This window comes from Lithobates pipiens, unplaced genomic scaffold (genome assembly GCF_037356315.1).
Source record: "Lithobates pipiens isolate NorthernLeopardFrog02 unplaced genomic scaffold, aLitPip1_a1.2 Scaffold_13, whole genome shotgun sequence".
Lineage (NCBI taxonomy): Eukaryota > Metazoa > Chordata > Amphibia > Anura > Ranidae > Lithobates > Lithobates pipiens.
The window spans coordinates 521,235,191-521,253,257 of NW_027507718.1; the positions used below are offsets into that span (position 1 = coordinate 521,235,191).

Here is an 18,067-nt window from a genome sequence, read left to right on the forward strand (position 1 = left end):
TGCCCACCAGATGGAACTCAACGTTGGCCATGCTGCAGCGGCTGCACACGCAGCAGAGGGCCATCAATGAGTACCTGTGCGACTACGGCACCAGGACAGGGTCAGGGGAGCTCGGTTTTTTCTCACCACGCCAGTGGGGCATGATCAGGGATGCATGCACTGTCCTGTCACCGTTTGAGGAGGCCACAAGGATGGTGAGCAGTGACAGTGCATGCATCAGTGACACTGTACCTCTTGTCCACCTCTTGGAGCATACGCTGCGTGGAATAATGGACAGGGCACTTGAGACAGAACAGAGGCAGGAAGAGGAGGGCTTCCTTGCCTCTCAAGGCCCCTTTTATCCAGAAAGTGTTCCTGTTGTACCATCCATCACACAGGAAGAGGATGAGGAGGAGGAAGAGGAGGAGGAGGATGATTGTGTCAGCATGGAGGTGGAGGCTGGCACTCAGCAGCAGCAGCAGCAGTCTTGTAGGGATGATTTACAGTCCCAAGAAACACGTGGACTTGTACGTGGCTGGGAGGAGGTAGCTGCGGATCATGTTGTCCTTACTGACCCAGAGGACTCCGGACCGAATGCCTCAGCTAACCTACGCTGCATGGCCTCCCTGATCCTGCAAAGCCTGCGGAAGGACCCTCGTATTCTTCGGATCAAGGAGAGGGACCATTACTGGCTGGCCACTCTCCTTGATCCACGGTACAAGGGTAAGGTTGCCGACCTTATCTTGCCATCGCAGAGGGAGCAGAGGATGAGACATCTCCGGGAGGCCTTGCAGAAAGGTCTGTGCAACGCGTTCCCAGAGACTGGGAGGTTACAAACTCCTGGTCCTGGACAACGTGTTGCTGAGGCATCGGTCAGAAGGAGCGGTGGAGAAGGTGGCCGCCTGACTGATGCTTTCAGACAATTTTTTAGTCCGCAGCCCCAAGGTATGATCGGTTCCAGCACCCATCGCCAGCGTCTGATTTACATGGTGCAGAAATACCTAGGGGCAAGGTCAGACTTGGACACCTTTCCCACCGAAAATCCTCTGGCTTACTGGGTCTTGAGGATGGATCACTGGCCAGAGCTTGCACAGTATGCAATTGAGCTACTGGCCTGTCCTGCATCCAGCGTTCTTTCGGAACGCATCTTCAGTGCTGCTGGTGGCTTTGTTACCGATCACAGGGTGCGCCTGTCCACCGAATCAGTTGATCGACTGACCTTCATCAAGATGAATCAGTCTTGGATCACCCACAGCTACCAAGCACCTGAAGCTGATGTAACCGAATAATTTTTTTTTCAAATACCACATCCCTTCAAGACTGCCTATGCTGATGCTGAGTGACTGTCCTGTTATGTTGATTGTCTATCCTCTTCCTCCTCCGCTGATATGTTGGAAGAACATTTCTGGTTTTGGTTGATGCCATCAGCCCAATTTTTCTGCCCCTGTTTAACAGGGGCGTTTAAGTACAATTTTTGATGCAATGCTTTGCAGCAGGGCTAATTCCTGCAATAAAACTAGAGTATATGGGAGAGGTTGCAGTGTGGTGGCACCAGCACCAGTGCCTAAGGCCCAATTTTTCTGCCCCTGTTTAACGGGGGCGTTTAAGTACAATTTTTGATGCAATGCTTTGCAGCAGGGCTAATTCCAGCAAAAAAACTAGAGTATATGGAAGAGGTTGCAGTGTGGTGGCACCAGCAGCAGTGCCTAAGGTCAAATTTTTCCGCCCCTGTTTAACAGGGACATGTAATTACAATTCTTGATATAATATTTCACAGGAGGGCCCCTTCCTGTGCCCACCCAGAGTAACGGTGAGGACTTATAGTGTTGTGGCACCAGCACCACAACCACCAAAGGTCAATTTTTCTACCACTGTTCAACAATGGCATGTAATTACAATTCTTGATATAATCGTTCACAGCAGGGCGCTCCAGCGCCCATCAAGAGTCACTTTGAGGGCTTACAATGTTGTGGCAAAACCAACACCTTGTTCCGCCATTTCTGCAGAGCATATAGGGCAGGCCCCTACTTTCAAACATCCAACTTACAAACATCTCCTACTTGCAAAGGCAAGGAGACAACAGCAAGTGAGATGAAAAAAGATGGACGACAAAACAAATTATACAGGGGTGATAACCCTTCCCTATGTTTTCCAAAAAGCTTAAAAATAGTTTTTTTGACTGGAGCTACACTTTAAAAATGTACCAGTTGAAAATTACAAACAGATTCAACTTAACACAACAAACCTACACAGTCCCTGCACCGCCTGTATATTGCTGTTCTGAGTATATAGGGCCTGGGGGCCACACGCATTTCCTTTTTTTAATATGGGTACAGGGTTCCCCTTAATATGCGTACAAGACCCAAATAGGCTGGAAATGGGCAGGGAGGGCTACCCATGCCATTTTTCTGAATGATTTTCAACCATATTGCAGGAACCAGATATAACATTAAAACCGCAAGCAGTTTTAAATGGTGTTATTTCCGTTTAATGTCATTTTGTGCAGGGACTGTTCTAAACACGGGAAACATGTGGCACTTCACAGGCATACTACAGACACCCCCCAGGCACCATATTTAAAGGAATATTTAACTTTTTTTTTTCACTTTAATCGTCAGTAAAATCAGTGCTCCCGCCAAAACGGCCATTTTTAAAAACATTTTAGGCATTGACCCATGTCCCCTGGGGCAGGAGCCAGGTCCCCAAACCCTTTTTGGGACAGTATCTTGCATATTAGCCGTTAAAATTAGCACTTTTAATTTCGAACGTTCGAGTCCCATAGACTTCAATGGGGTTCTAACGTTCGTAACAAGCGTGGGGTCCGTTCGAAAGTTCTGGTGCGAACCGAACCGGGGGGTGTTCGGCTCATCCCTACTCCTGAAGATGGTTCTATTAGAGAACAGCTATAAAGGGTAGATACAGGTGTATATTGTGCTGTGCTGGAGGCACACAACACCCAATAACTCCTGCCGATGGCTGTATTAGAGAACAGCAATAAAGGGTAGACACAGGTGCATACTGCGCTGGAGGCACACAACACCCACTAACTACTGCAGGCGGCTTCTATTAGAGAACAGCAATAAAGGATAGATACAGGTGTATACTGTGCTGGAGGCACACAACACCCACTAACTCCTGCAGATGGCTAGAGAACAGCAACAAAGGGTTGATACAGGTGTATACTGCATTAAAGGCACACAACACCCACTAACTCCTGCAGATGGCTCTATTAGAGAACAGCAATACAGGGTAGATACAGGTGTATATTGTGCTGTGCTGGGGGCACACAACACCCACTAACTACTGCAGATGGCTCTATTAGAGAACAGCAATAAAGGGTAGACACAGGTTTATACTGCACTGGAGGCACACAACACCCACTAACTACTGCAGATAGCTGTATTAGACAACACCAGCAATAAAGGGTAGGTACAGGTGTATATTGTGCTGTGCTGGAGGCACACAACACCCACTAACTCCTGCAGATGGATGTATTAGAGAACATAAAGTGAGCCCAGATCCATAGGACAACTCCTAAAGGGACTATACTCACCAAAGACCTATACCTTGATTGGCAACCACACATAGTCTCAATGTTGAAAGCTCTGACGGACAGGTGAACTACAGAGAGTCTTAACTGAATCTGCCTATATGGCCCAAACTCCACTGGCTAAGGATCTACAAAAATGTATAAGTAGGGATAATAAGACAGAGATCAAATACACTAAAGCCCCATACACACTATCAGATTTTCTGCTGATTTTTGTCTTCAGATTTATCAAAACCATGCAGTAGATGGGCCTGCCTGATTGCATACACATTGAAACTCCTAAGGCTTGATCTCATATTATATGGTTTTGGTAAATCTGAAGGAAAAAATCAGCAGAAAATCTGATAGTGTGTATGGGGCTTAACATAGGGTATGAATATACTAGAAATATCTCACATTTGTTATATATGCTTCTCACCTCTATATATCCTATTATAGTGTGGCTCCAACCTCACAAAGAATCTCTATACTGAGGGAGCGCACCAGAAAAAAGAGAAGATCAAAAAGTCCCAATGCAGGGTAAAAAAAAATCTAAGAAAAATCTAGGCAGTGAGAGAGGGAAAGGGAGTCCACCTAAATGAAAAAACAGCAAACAACCATAGATCAATCAAAGTCCCAATGATTTCTCCTCCCAATTCACCGCAATAAAATAATCAAAAAGTACCTTTCACCAAGTCCGTTTGTCTCAAGAGCTCCCAAACCACCTAAACCAGCTTGCGACATGTGGGCCCTTTATATATCCCTCCCCATGGTGCCAGAACACCACCATGCTAACACCGAAGGGGGGGTCCCCACAGGACGGACTAACACCCACAACCGGAAGTTTTACAGTGTTGTCTGTTTGTGTATATCGTGTACCTTTAAAATCACAGTTCCTCAACTCTTTGTGCCTTGCTAATTTAAATGGCACAAGGACAGGTAAGTACCTGTCTTGTCAGGGGTGCAGAAGAGGCCTATTGAAGGTTGCTAAATATAAGATCAAAATAATTGTAATGGTAATTTCTAAATGTACCCTCCTCTGCCATAAACATTTTTGCCTTTACAGTCCAGAACAAACACCTATAAATGTTTTGGCTTTTATTTCTGCTATCCACAAAGTTAACCAGAATCCAGAAATTTTGCCCAATATTACACTGGGATTTCATGTGATAGATTCATGTTTACATCCATGTTTGGCTGTAAAGGATGTTTTAAGCATTTTATCAGGGCTACAGAAGACAGTCCCTAATTACTCATGTTCTGGAGAAGCTGAACTGATGGGATTTATTGGAGATCATTACTCAGTGACAACAATTCCAATGGCACAAATATTGGGAATTTATGGATATTCACAGGTAGGTCTTTCATCTTTGCCCTCAAGACCATCAAGTGCAAAATTTCAATAAAATGTAGCTACAATGAAACAAAAAAATAGTTTTCAAATTCAACTGAAATTATTGTGAAGAATAATTGTTTTGTGCATGGAACTCCTCCCTGCTCCAAATATACGTTTATCTTTTATCACACCAAACCTCCACAGGCACTCCAGAGTCAGAGAACAGTCCCTGATCCTGTTTTTGTTATTTTTTGAGTGTTAACAAGTTGGATAGGGATGGGAGGTCATGGGATGTCCACTTGAATTCAGCAACAAAATTTAGGCAGCAGTTTCAGGGACATCTTCTTATACACAATCTATATACAGTCTCCTTGACTCTCCTCCTACACACACTTCATTGCTGGTTCCAGCTGGATCACTGTTGCAAGATATGACAAGGTCAGTTTTTTAGCAATGGCCCACAGGGGTGGAATGACAACTTATAGGGCCCCCGGTCAATAAGAGATCATGGGGCCCATGTATCCATGCTTTTATGTATTACTGTGTTATTATATAGGGGGAACCATTGTAATTATATTATTTTTATTGTTCTGGTAAGAGCTATGTATTTTTTGAGCAGTGGTCATCAACCCTGTTATCTTGCAAACCTGGCCTGTTAGTGTGCCCTGAGGACAGAGTTAAAGTGGTTGTAAACCCTTACAACATACCTTGACCTACAGGTAAGCCTAGATTAAGGCTTACCTGTAGGTCCAAGAAATATCTCCTAAACCTACACGGTTTAGGAGATATTTACCGAAAGACAGGCACCACTGTCTATGGCGCAGCAGCGAAGACCCACCGAGAAGATGGATGCGCCGGACTACAGGGGACAGCGGTGACTTCGCTGGCTCCTGTGTCAGGTAAGTGACACATAATGGACTACTATGCGATGCATAGTAGTCGATTATGCTTTACCTTTGCAGGGAATGAAAGAGGAGGTAAACTCATCAGGGTTTACTTCCTCTTTAATGACCACTGTTTTAGAGCATCTTTGGTTTCTGTATGTCTGTGTTGGATTAAGTAAAAGAGACCTGTGAATGCCTGTCCCTGTCGATGGTTCAAATACATTTACATTAATTTATACTATAAGTTAAATAATAATTGAAATTTGCCATTGATTAGGTGAGAGCCTATGGAATGTGAGAGAGAACATAAAAGAAAAGATAGAAAGGAGAGAAGGGATAAAGAGAGTTAGAAAATAAGATAAAAACGAAGAGATGGGAAAGTAAGGTAGTATCTCAACAATTGGCTCATGGCGCATCCTCTCAGCGATGCCACTCCTCCCAGACCTTATCGTGCATTTCCAACCTATCCTAATCTAGCTGTCATTTTTTTCATTAGCTCCATATCTTTTATTCTGGCGTACCAAGCTTCTTGGGAGGGTGGGGAGCGTGGTTTCCAGTTGAGGGCAACCAGACATCGTGCAGCTGTCAGGACATGTCTAAGTAGCTTCTTGGATGGTTTGGCAATTTGTAATGGTGACACACGAAGTAGGAAAATTTTTAGCGTCATGGGGACCTGTACCCCAAAGAGGCTGAACAACAAGCGCTGTGTCTCCGTCCAGAAGGTCACTATCATGGGGCAACTCCAGTAAATATTGTAGAGGGTAGCTTTGTCCCCCTGATAGCACCAACACCGATGATCAGAGCTAGAGGGGTAGATAACATGGAGTACGTCTGATGTCAGGTACCAAAAGTAAAGACTTTTATAAGTGTTCTCTTTGTAGAGCGTACAGAAGAAGCTTTTAGCCGCCTGGGACCAGATCATCTGCCATGTAATCTCAGGGATTTCTTCTCCCAATAACTTTTCCCAGCGGAGCATGTAGGTATGTTTACCCTGATTCAGTATAGAGTAGGGATTAAGTAGCCGGTATATGTCGGAGATCAGACCCCGGCATGTAGATCCCTCTAATATTAGTGGCATATTTGCAGATATCCATAACACACCTGGCAAGGCACGTGAACATTAGTGTCAGGGCTGGGCTCAGCTCTTCCTTCTAAAAGCTGGCCGCCCAGCTGTCTGCTAATTGCAAGATTCCATCTCTCCACAGTGACTCACCTGTTGATGATATCCTGCTCGTCAGTCATGCCTACTTAAGCCGTTCAGCCCAGATGATCTCTGCCTTCGCCTTGGTCACATCTTTAGAGGTGCTCCCTTGTGTTCCTGTTAAAGACTTGCTTGGCTGACATTCCTTCTGGCACCAAATCCTGCTTGCTGTTCTACTACGCTCATCTCTGGCTCTCTGACATTTTGGCTTGTCTGACTATCAGTTCCGGTTCCTGAGTTCTGGCTATGTTTTGACTAAGTTTACTCTACACAGGTTTACGTTACATCAGAGGTGTGCGGGGTCACCCATACATCACTGGGGAAGCCTGGGTTTCCCCTTGCGTCAGAGGGGGCGGGGTCAGGTGACGGGTGGCCCTGTCCTCCTCAGCTAAGACCTGTCAGGCTGCTAGGATTCCCGCGGCGTCTCCGGTGGAGACAGGATGCGCTGCGCTGGACCCTCGGGAGAGATCACCCATCGCTGGACCCCGGAGAAGAGATCACCCATCGCAGGATCAGTGACCCCAAGAGGTATTGATACTGACAAAATGGAACCTATTTTTTTTCTCCGCTTTATTAACACAGCTATCAACAGTGGAACTTTTTTTTGTGGGGACAGTGTGTGATAACAGCGAGCCCTCAGCACTCATCAGTCACTGGGTTGTCACTGAGAGACACACAGGGGAGAAGAGAGGACACACTGAGGAAGACGCTCCTTCAGCCAATCAGCGCTCAGCTTACATGACACTGCAAAGCTGGAAGTAAGCAATGTGTGTGTGGTGCGCTAGTGTTAGCTGATCACCTCCATCCCTCCCACGATCACACCTGGTGATGGTGCTGTGCCCAGAGACTAGCCGGGCAAAACACACACCCGACACCCCTGCACCGTCATCTGGCCTCCAATCCCTGCTGACAAGGGTGAGCTAATGTTGCGACATGCGACACCCCCATCCGCTGCCTTTTCAGCATGAGGGTGAGCAATTGAGGAGGTAAAAAATGCACAAAGCAACATCTAGAACACCCCCCCCCCCCCCTGGAGCTGACATACCCCTGTGATCGGGCCCCCCCACCCCACTGAGCTCAGGCTGACATCTGAGCGGGCACCTGAGTGGTATGGGCGGCATGCCACCCGCCTGCATCTACCAGAACCGCGACCACCGGGAGTGGGAACTGGCGATTCCTGCAGCCGACCGTGCTGTTGCTCTCCTAGCCAAAACCAGAAGTGATGCAAACTGCCCTAAACCTGGAAATGACGTGTCGGCTGACCCAGAAATGAGCAGCCAAGGATCTGAAAGAGGAGGAGGAGGAATATTTAGCCCTCAGACTCCTCCTACAAATCCAGGCTGCGGCCAGCCTTCTAACATTATGAATTTGCCCAAAATTATGAAAATTCATAGAAGATTTATCAACAGGCAAATTCCACTGACGTCATCACGCTGATAGGAGATTGATGGGCGGCAGGACAACAGTGGGAAGCCTGTGTGGAGATGCAGCGATTTCTGTGTTTGATTTTATGCGCTAATTTGATGTCTCTTTGTAAGTGCATTTTTTTATTATTCATTAAATAAGTATTTAAACGATTATACTATGGAGGCATTTGTTGTTTTTACTTTTTAAACGGCAGGATTGCCATATCCATTTTGTGAGCTGCCTGAGAAGCCGGTATAGGTATTGGGGATACCTGAGAATTTTCTCTTGGAAATTTTGCTTGGAGTGACATTGCAGTGTGGTCATTTGGAGTCGGTAAAAGTTATTATTACTCACTTATGGTGTGCCACCTGTTTGGATATAGTCACCGATTGGGATAAAGGAATCTGTCTTCACCACCTGAGATTGGATTGTGTTTTTCAGAACCTTACGTGGACTATTTCCTTTCTTTGTGCACTAATATGTTATCTCACGTCATATTGGACGCTCTTATTTATTTGTACATGTTATTTGTATAGGTTATGTAGTATTGTTTGACACTACAGGTTTATTTTTTAAAAACAAGTTAGGATAGTTATGAATTTTGGATGTTGTCTGCTTTAGCTTTTGTTTAGCCCTTGTACACACGGTCGGAGATTCTGTCGGAATGTGTCCTATCGGACCGTTTTGTCGGATAATCCGACTGTGTGTGGTATGCATCGGACTGTTTCCGTCTTAATATCCGTCGGACCCAATTTTCCAACTTGTTGGAAATATTTTCCGACAAACTGGTCCGATCGGACATACTCCGATCATGTGTAGAGAATTTTGATCGGACAAAGTGCCATGCATGCTCAGATCAAATTCCTACACCAAAGCTATTGGCTACTAGCGTGAACATAGTCCCGTCGGAACGAAATAACGTCATCACGTTCTGAACGATCGGATTTTCCGACAACTTGGTCCGACCGTGTGTATGCAACAGTTTCGGACACAATGCGTCGGACAAAATCCGTCGGACAAAATCCAACGGATTTGGTTGGCAGAATGTCCGACCGTGTGTACAAGGGCTTAGAAGTGATTTTTTACCATTACCTTGGTATTGATTTCAATTCATTTATTTTTTTTCAATATATTTATTATTGTTATTTATTTCACATCACTTTGGTGGAATAATTATTTAAATAAGTATATTCATTTTTTGATATTTTTATAAGTTTTTATATATTTAATTTATTTATTTGATATCACTATTATTTATTTATTCTACGTCATTTTGGTGGTACAATTAATTTAATTTTGTTTGGTATTCTTATTATCAGCACTGCACTTTTTTGCACTTTACTGATTTGAGTTTTTTTATCCAGACTCCAGTGCTAGCTGCTTTTTATCTTCATATCATATTCATCATATATAATTAATTAACATCATTTTTAGCACAGCATTAATCCTATTTTATTTTTTATTTTTTACCAAATATACTTTTTAACCAGTTCACTGCCGCCCTATAGCAGATTTTCAGAAACACATACAATATCTCACAAAAGTGAGTACACCCCTCATATTTTTGTAAATATTTTATTATATCTTATCTATTTGTGGGGAAAAAAAATTACATACATTTCATTTATGGACAGCATTGTATGACGACGCAGTTAAAGTAAAACAATGCTGTATAGCAAAAAATGGTCTGGTCATGAACGGGGGTAAATCTTCAGGAGGTCAAAACATTGAAAATAATGACTGTTTTTCTGTTTTGAAGATCAGTTATGGAGCTACGGACTATTCTCTAACAAATAGGCTTCTCTATCCTCATGTATTCCGGACAGTTCAGAATGACCTTGTTCATTATATGGCTGTTATTAAGTTGTTGAAACATTTTAGCTGGACGTGGGTTGGAATATTTGCATCAAAAGATGATGCCGGAGACAAAGATAAGGAGATATTAATAAAGTACATGAAAAGTAATGGTATTTGTGTTGATTATTCAGTTTCATTTTGGTCTAGTTCGTATGATAACAATAATGTAGAACAAATTACAAATAATGTAATTTCTGTTATTAAAAACTCCAGTGCTAAAGTAATTGTATTATGTGGATCTCTTATCAGTAACTTTTTATTATATAATTATTTCTTTTATAGTAATGCCATTTATGATAAAACATTTATTGTTCCTCCTCTGAGATCTCTCAGCTCTGCAGGATATAAACCATACAACTTATTTAATGGTAGCTTGTCTCTGGATTTACACCCTTTATTCATTCCAAATAAAGAAATTTTTTTTGATAGAATTGACAAGACTTATACCTTAAATAATTCATCAGATTCCATCTTTTTTTTATCTATTGCAAAGTGTATGTCTGAAAACAAAGAAAATAGAAACAATACTATATTATGTCCACTTACCTATTATGGGTCTCTGCGAGAAAAAATGTATCCAAATTTATTTAATATTGTGCATCAAGGACTCTCTCCACGAATTTATTATGCGGTAGAAGTTATGGCCAAAGCACTGCATGATATCAATCTGTTCTATAAAGGAAAATTGTATAATAAGCATCCTCATTATTACAGACATAAGGTACAGTATACAGACTTTTCAAGGACTTTCATAAAATTAAAAAAATATATACTTTTCTGGTATTAGTGATCATTTTAAATGTAGCCTAAAAATTTATTCAGTAAAATACTAAATATCCAAACACCCCACCCTTCTCTAAAAAAATATAGTTTGGCCTGATGGACGAACACAACCAATTGACACTTTAATCAGGGGTGGTGTCAGGTTGGTGCACCCCCAAAATTTCCCCTATCACTCCCATAGCACTCCATTGGCAGCCATCTTGGATGCCTTGGGAAGAGATTCACAGTTTAGAGTCCGGGTCTCCTGCTTGTCATGATGACTGCAGGGAGACCCGGCTGCTGATAATATCAGCACTGTCAGCCCCCCTATGTACACACAGCAGAGTTCCTCCTATCTTTCAGAACATTCGTCAGATGCAAGACGATGTAATTCTAGTGCATCGGCCAGCATAGGGAGGAATCCATGGAATCATTTACTAAGTCATAGCCAATCATCATCCGTCCATGCTGCAACCTCTCATTCTTCCCCTGCCACCAGATTTTGACTTCAGGCAGTTCCAGAGCGAGAGGAAGAAGCTACAGAGCAGCTACAGAGTCACACCTATTTACTTGACTGGGTTGTGTTTGGTAGGCGCTAGCACCTGGCAAAAGCAATGGGACCACAGCCACCCCCCAGCCACTGCCTATACAAAGGGGTAGCAGGTGGGGCGGTAAAACAGTGCTTAACTGCATGGTTTTAGCACCCTCTAACCAGTAGTCTGAATGAGCCCTAACATTGTGGGTGTTTCACAATAAATCTCACTAAAGAAAAAAGTGAGCTTTCCTTCTAACCATGCCCTCCCTCATGTTACTATAAAGTTTATTTTTCTAACCTGAGAAAAATACATGCCACCAATTAGGGATGAGCTTCGTGTTCGAGTCGAACATACGTTCAACTCGAACATCGGCTGTTCGCCCGTTCGGCGAATTCCGAACATTATGGGCCGTTCGCGCCAAATTCGTGTGGCGCTCACGGCCCACAATGCACTGCGTCATCGCAGTGCATTGCTGGCTCATGATTGGCCAAGCATGCACTGTGACCCTGCATGCTTGGCCAATCACAGCGCCAGCAGCGAGGAGAGCCATGATTGGCCACAGGCAGGATGCCTGTGGCCAATCATAGCTCAGGCTGTGTAGTACACGCCCCACACTATATAAGGCCACCAGCGCGGTGGCCTTGTGTAGTGTGTTGGCGTCTGAAGCAGTTAGTGGGTGTTCTGTGTACCTTCAACACAGTATACACCGATCGTTATCGGCCGATTTTCGATCTTGCTCTTCTGTAGTGGTTGTTGTCTGCGTGCCCTGACCGCAGTATACACCGCTATATTCTATTTATAATAGAGCTTGCAGTCAGTAGTGTTAGGAGCTTGTGCGTGCTGTCTGCGTGCTCTGTACCCAGTACACACCACTATATCCACCTACATAGCTCTTCTCTATTTGAGCCATCTGCCATCTGCAGGAGTTATTGGAAGTTGTGTGTGCCTCCAGCACAGCACAGTATACATCTGTATATACCCCTTTATCTCTGGTGTTCTATAATAAAGGCATCTGCAGGAGTTAGTGGGTGTTGTGTGCCTCCAGCACAATATACACCTGTATCTACCCTTTATTGCTGTTCTCTAATAGAGCCATCTGCAGGGCTTAGTGGGTGTTGTGTGCCTCCAGTACAGTATACCCCTTTATCTCTGGTGTTCTATAATAAAGGCATCTGCAGGAGTTAGTGGGTGTTGTGTGCCTCCAGCACAATATACACTACCCAACTGCTGTTTTACCCAACTCCCTTCAGGCCATTACCATGTCTGGAAGGCCAGCAAGGAGAGGCAGACAGGCGCGAGCCGATAAAAGAGGGCAAGCAGGCTCTGTGTCTAGAGACAACAGTGCTGGTCGTGGACGCGGTGCATTGTCATCAGCACGTGGCCATGGGACACGCTTGTCCTTCTTTTCGGCAGCTGGACATGTTGAACCGCAACATGCCAACGACTTGGTAGAGTGGATGACCAAGCCCTCTTCATCCTCCTCATCCTCTCTCACCCAGTCTCAGGGTACTAGCAAAGCAGCTGCCAACGCATCGTCTTCCCTCGTCTCAATGTCATCATCAGTGACTCCTTCCCTAGATCCACCACGTCCTCCTGAGGAGTCTCCTGAACTCTTTGAGCACAGTGTTGGGTACATGCTCCAGGAGGATGCCCAGTGTTTTGTAGGCTCTGATGATGACACTCAGCTAGAGGAAGGCAGTAGCGTGAATGCAGAGAGAGGGGATGCTCAAGAAGGACAGCAATCTGGCAGTCATGTTCCACAAGCTGCAGCATATTGCCAGGTTTGCTACAGCAATGAAGAGGGAGGGGATGATGAGGGCACTGACTCCACGTGGGTGCCTGGTAGGAGAGAGGAGGAGGAGGAGGATGAGGAGGAGGCACATGTCCAACGAGGCAGGATGCCCTCCGGGGGCCAGCTTAGGGGCAGCACACCGACTGAATCACACCGCAGAGCTCCGCCTGTGCAGGGCGCTGCCTCTGCACGTTATTCTAAAAGTTCTTTGGTGTGGGCCTTTTTTGAGACGAGTGCATCCGATCGCACCGCTGCTATTTGCAACATATGTCTCAAGCGTATCTCGCGTGGCCAAAACATCAGCCGCTTGGGCACCACATGCTTGACCAGACATATGTTGACCTGCCATGCAGCTCGTTGGCAAGCGTACCTCAAAGACCCACACCAAAGAACAAAGCGGACCTCTCCTTGCTCCTCATCAGCTGGCATCTCCAACCCCACTAGACCTTCAGTCCTCTCTGAAACCTGCTCTGAGAGGAATGAAGGTGTAGAATTAGGTGTGTCACAGCCAAGTGCTTCCGGGCACTCTGCTAGCAGTACACCCACGTCCGATTATAGCAGGCAAATGTCCCTGCCCCAGCTGCTGGAGTGGCAAAAGAAGTTCACTCCCAGCCATCCACATGCCCAGCGGTTGAATTCTAGCTTGGCTAAATTGCTAGCACTTCAACTGCTGCCTTTTCAGTTGGTAGACTCGGCCCCCTTCCGTGAGTTTGTACAATGTGCGGTTCCTCAGTGGCAGGTCCCCAAACGCCACTTTTTCTCATGGAAGGCGATTCCGGCTCTCTACCGGCATGTGGAAGGCAATGTCCTTGCCTCGCTGGACAGGGCGGTCAGCGGTAAGGTGCATATTACCGCTGACTCATGGTCCAGCAGGCATGGACAGGGACGTTACCTGTCTTTCACGGCCCATTGGGTCACTCTTCTGGCAGCTGGGAAGGATGCAGGACAAGGTGCAGTAGTGTTGGAGGTTGTTCCACCACCACGCCTCCAAAATGCTACTATTGGTTGTGACACACCTCTCTCCTCCACCCCCTCCTCTTCTTCTTCCTCCATGGCCTCTTCCAGTGCTCTGTCCTCAGAACCAGCGGTGCTCTGTAGGCGTTCCAGGGGCTAAGCAAGTACGCAGGCAAAACGATGCCATGCCGTGCTTGTGCTGGTTTGTTTGGGAGACAGGAGCCACACTGGGGCGGATGTTTTGTCAGCTCTGCAGGGGCAGGCCGAGAGGTGGTTGACGCCACGCCAGCTTAAGCCAGGAATGGTGGTTTGCGACAATGGCACCAACCTCCTCTCCGCCCTCCGACAGGGACAACTGACCCATGTGCCCTGTGAAGCTCACATCCTTAACCTGGTGGTGCAGCGGTTCTTGGGCAGGTACCCCGGCTTACAGGATGTCCTGAAGCAGGCCAGGAAAGTCTGTGTGCATTTCTGCCGATCATTTAATGCCTGTGCTCGGCTGGCTGAGCTCCAAAAGGAGTTGAACCTGCCCAAGAACCGCCTTATATGTGACATGCCCACCAGGTGGAACTCAACGTTGGCCATGCTGCAGCGGCTGCACACGCAGCAGAGGGCCATCAATGAGTACCTGTGCGACTACGGCACCAGGACAGGGTCAGGGGAGCTCGTTTTTTTCTCACCACGCCAGTGGGGCATGATCAGGGATGCATGCACTGTCCTGTCACGGTTTGAGGAGGCCACAATGATGGTGAGCAGTGACAGTGCATGCATCAGTGACACTGTACCTCTTGTCCACCTCTTGGAGCATACGCTGCGTGGAATAATGGACAGGGCACTTGAGGCAGAACAGAGGCAGGAAGAGGAGGACTTCCTTGCCTCTCAAGGCCCCCTTTATCCAGACAGTGTTCCTGCTGTGCCACCCATCACACAGGACGAGGATGAGGAGGAAGAGGAGGAGGAGGATGATTGTGTCAGCATGGAGGTGGAGGCTGGTACTCAGCAGCAGCAGTCTTGTAGGGATGATTTACAGTCCCAAGAAACACGTGGACTTGTACGTGGCTGGGAGGAGGTAGCTGCGGATCATGTTGTCCTTAGTGACCCAGAGGACTCCGGACCGAATGCCTCAGCTAACCTACGCTGCATGGCCTCCCTAATCCTGCAAAGCCTGCGGAAGGATCCTCGTATTCTTCGGATCAAGGAGAGGGACCATTACTGGCTGGCCACTCTCCTTGATCCACGGTACAAGGGTAAGGTCGCCGACCTTATCTTGCCATCGCAGAGGGAGCAGAGGATGAGACATCTCCGGGAGGCCTTGCAGAAAGGTCTGTGCAATGCATTCCCAGAGACTGGGAGGTTACAAACTCCTGGTCCCGGACAACGTGTTGCTGAGGCATCGGTCAGAAGGAGCAGTGGAGAAGGTGGCCGTCTGACTGAAGCTTTCAGACAATTTTTTAGTCCGCAGCCCCAAGGTATGATCGGTTCCAGCAACCATCGCCAGCGTCTGATTTACATGGTGCAGGAATACCTAGGGGCAAGGTCAGACTTGGACACCTTTACCACCGAAAATCCTCTGGCTTACTGGGTCTTGAGGATGGATCACTGGCCAGAGTTTGCACAGTATGCAATTGAGCTACTGGCCTGTCCTGCATCCAGCGTTCTTTCGGAACGCACCTTCAGTGCTGCTGGTGGCTTTGTTACCGATCACAGGGTGTGCCTGTCCACCGAATCAGTTGATCGACTGACCTTCATCAAGATGAATCAGTCTTGGCTCACCACCAGCTACCAAGCACCTGAAGCTGATGTAACCGAATAATTTTTTTTTTAAAATATCACATCCCTTCAAGACTGCCTATGCTGATGCTGAGTGACTGTCCTGTTATGTTGATTGTCTATCCTCTTCCTCCTCCGCTGATATGTTGGAAGAACATTTCTGGTTCTGGGTGATGCCATCAGCCCAATTTTTCTGCCCCTGTTTAACAGGGGCGTTTAATTACAATTTTTGATGCAATGCTTTACAGCAGGGCTAATTCCTGCAATAAAAATAGAGTATATGGGAGAGGTTGCAGTGTGGTGGCACCAGCACCAGTGCCTAAGGCCCAATTTTTCTGCCCCTGTTTAACAGGGGTGTTTGATTACAATTTTTGATGCAATGCTTTGCAGCAGGGCTAATTCCTGCAATAAAACAAGAGTATATGGGAGAGGTTGCAGTGTCGTGGCACCAGCACCAGTGCCTAAGGCCTAATTTTTCTGCCCCTTTTTAACAGGGGCGTTTAAGTACATTTTTTGATGCAATGCTTTGCAGCAGGGCTAATTCCTGCAATAAAACAAGAGTATATGGGAGAGGTTGCAGTGTAGTGGCACCAGCACCAGTGCCTAAGGCCCAATTTTTCTGCCCCTGTTTAACAGGGGCGTTTAAGTACAATTTTTGATGCAATGCTTTGCAGCAGGGCTAATTCCTGCAATAAAACTAGAGTATATGGGAGAGGTTGCAGTGTGGTGGCACCAGCACCAGTGCCTAAGGCCCAATTTTTCTGCCCCTGTTTAACAGGGGCGTTTAATTACAATTTTTGATGCAATGCTTTGCAGCAGGGCTAATTCCTGCAATAAAACTAGAGTATATGGGAGAGGTTGCACTGTCGTGGCACCAGCACCAGTGCCTAAGGCCCAATTTTTCTGCCCCTGTTTAACAGGGACATGTAATTACAATTCTTGATATAATATTTCACAGGAGGGCCCCTTCCTGTGCCCACCCAGAGTAACTGTGAGGACTTATAGTGTTGTGGCACCAGCACCACAACCACCAAAGGTCAATTTTTCTACCACTGTTCAACAATGGCATGTAATTACAATTCTTGATATAATCGTTCACAGCAGGGCGCTCCAGCGCCCACCAAGAGTCACTTTGAGGGCTTACAATGTTGTGGCAAAATCAACACCTTGTTCCGCCATTTCTGCAGAGCATATAGGGCAGGCCCCTACTTTCAAACATCCAACTTACAAACATCTCCTACTTGCAAATGGAAGGAGACAGCAGCAAGTGAGATGAAAAAAGATGGACGACAAAACAAATTATACAGGGGTGATAACCCTTCTCTATGTTTTCCAAAAAGCTTAAAAATAGTTTTTTTGACTGGAGCTACACTTTAAAAATGTACCAGTTGAAAATTACAAACAGATTCAAATTAACACAACAAACCTACACAGTCCCTGTCTTGTTTGCACCGCCTGTATACTGCTGTTCTGAGTATATAGGGCCTGGGGGCCACACGCATTTCCTTCTTTTAATATGGGTACTGGGTTCCCCTTAATATGCGTACAAGACCCAAAGGGGCTGGTAATGGGCAGGGAGGGCTACCCATGCCATTTTTCTGAATGATTTTCAACCATATTGCAGGAACCAGATATAACATTAAAACCGCAAGCAGTTTTAAATGATGTTATTTCCGTTTAATGTCATTTTGTGCAGGGACTGTTCTAAACACGGGAAACACGTGGCACTTCACAGGCATACTACAGACACCCCCCAGGCACCATATTTAAAGGAATATTTCACTTTTTTTTCACTTTAATCGTCATTAAAATCAGTGCTCCCGCCAAAACGGCCATTTTTAAAAACATTTTAGGCATTGACCCATGTCCCCTGGGGCAGGAGCCAGGTGCCCAAACCCTTTTTAGGACAGTATCTTGCATATTAGCCGTTAAAATTAGCACTTTTAATTTCGGACGTTCGAGTCCCATAGACTTCAATAGGGTTCTAAAGTTCGTACGAATTTGGGGTCCGTTCGAAAGTTCTGGTGCGAACCAAACCGGGGGGTGTTCGGCTCATCCCT

At 45.9% G+C, this 18,067-nt stretch overlaps 1 protein-coding gene across 1 annotated transcript in view; it reads left to right on the forward strand.

Annotated features, from left to right (window-relative positions):
- Window positions 1–18,067, forward strand: part of LOC143975935 (uncharacterized) — a 118,345-nt gene that overhangs the window by 18,834 nt on the left and 81,444 nt on the right. The window contains exons 2-3 of the mRNA XM_077478467.1: window positions 4,575–4,863; window positions 10,096–10,380. Coding sequence (XP_077334593.1) covers window positions 4,575–4,863; window positions 10,096–10,380 — 574 coding nt within the window. The remainder of the gene's footprint in view (window positions 1–4,574; window positions 4,864–10,095; window positions 10,381–18,067) is intronic.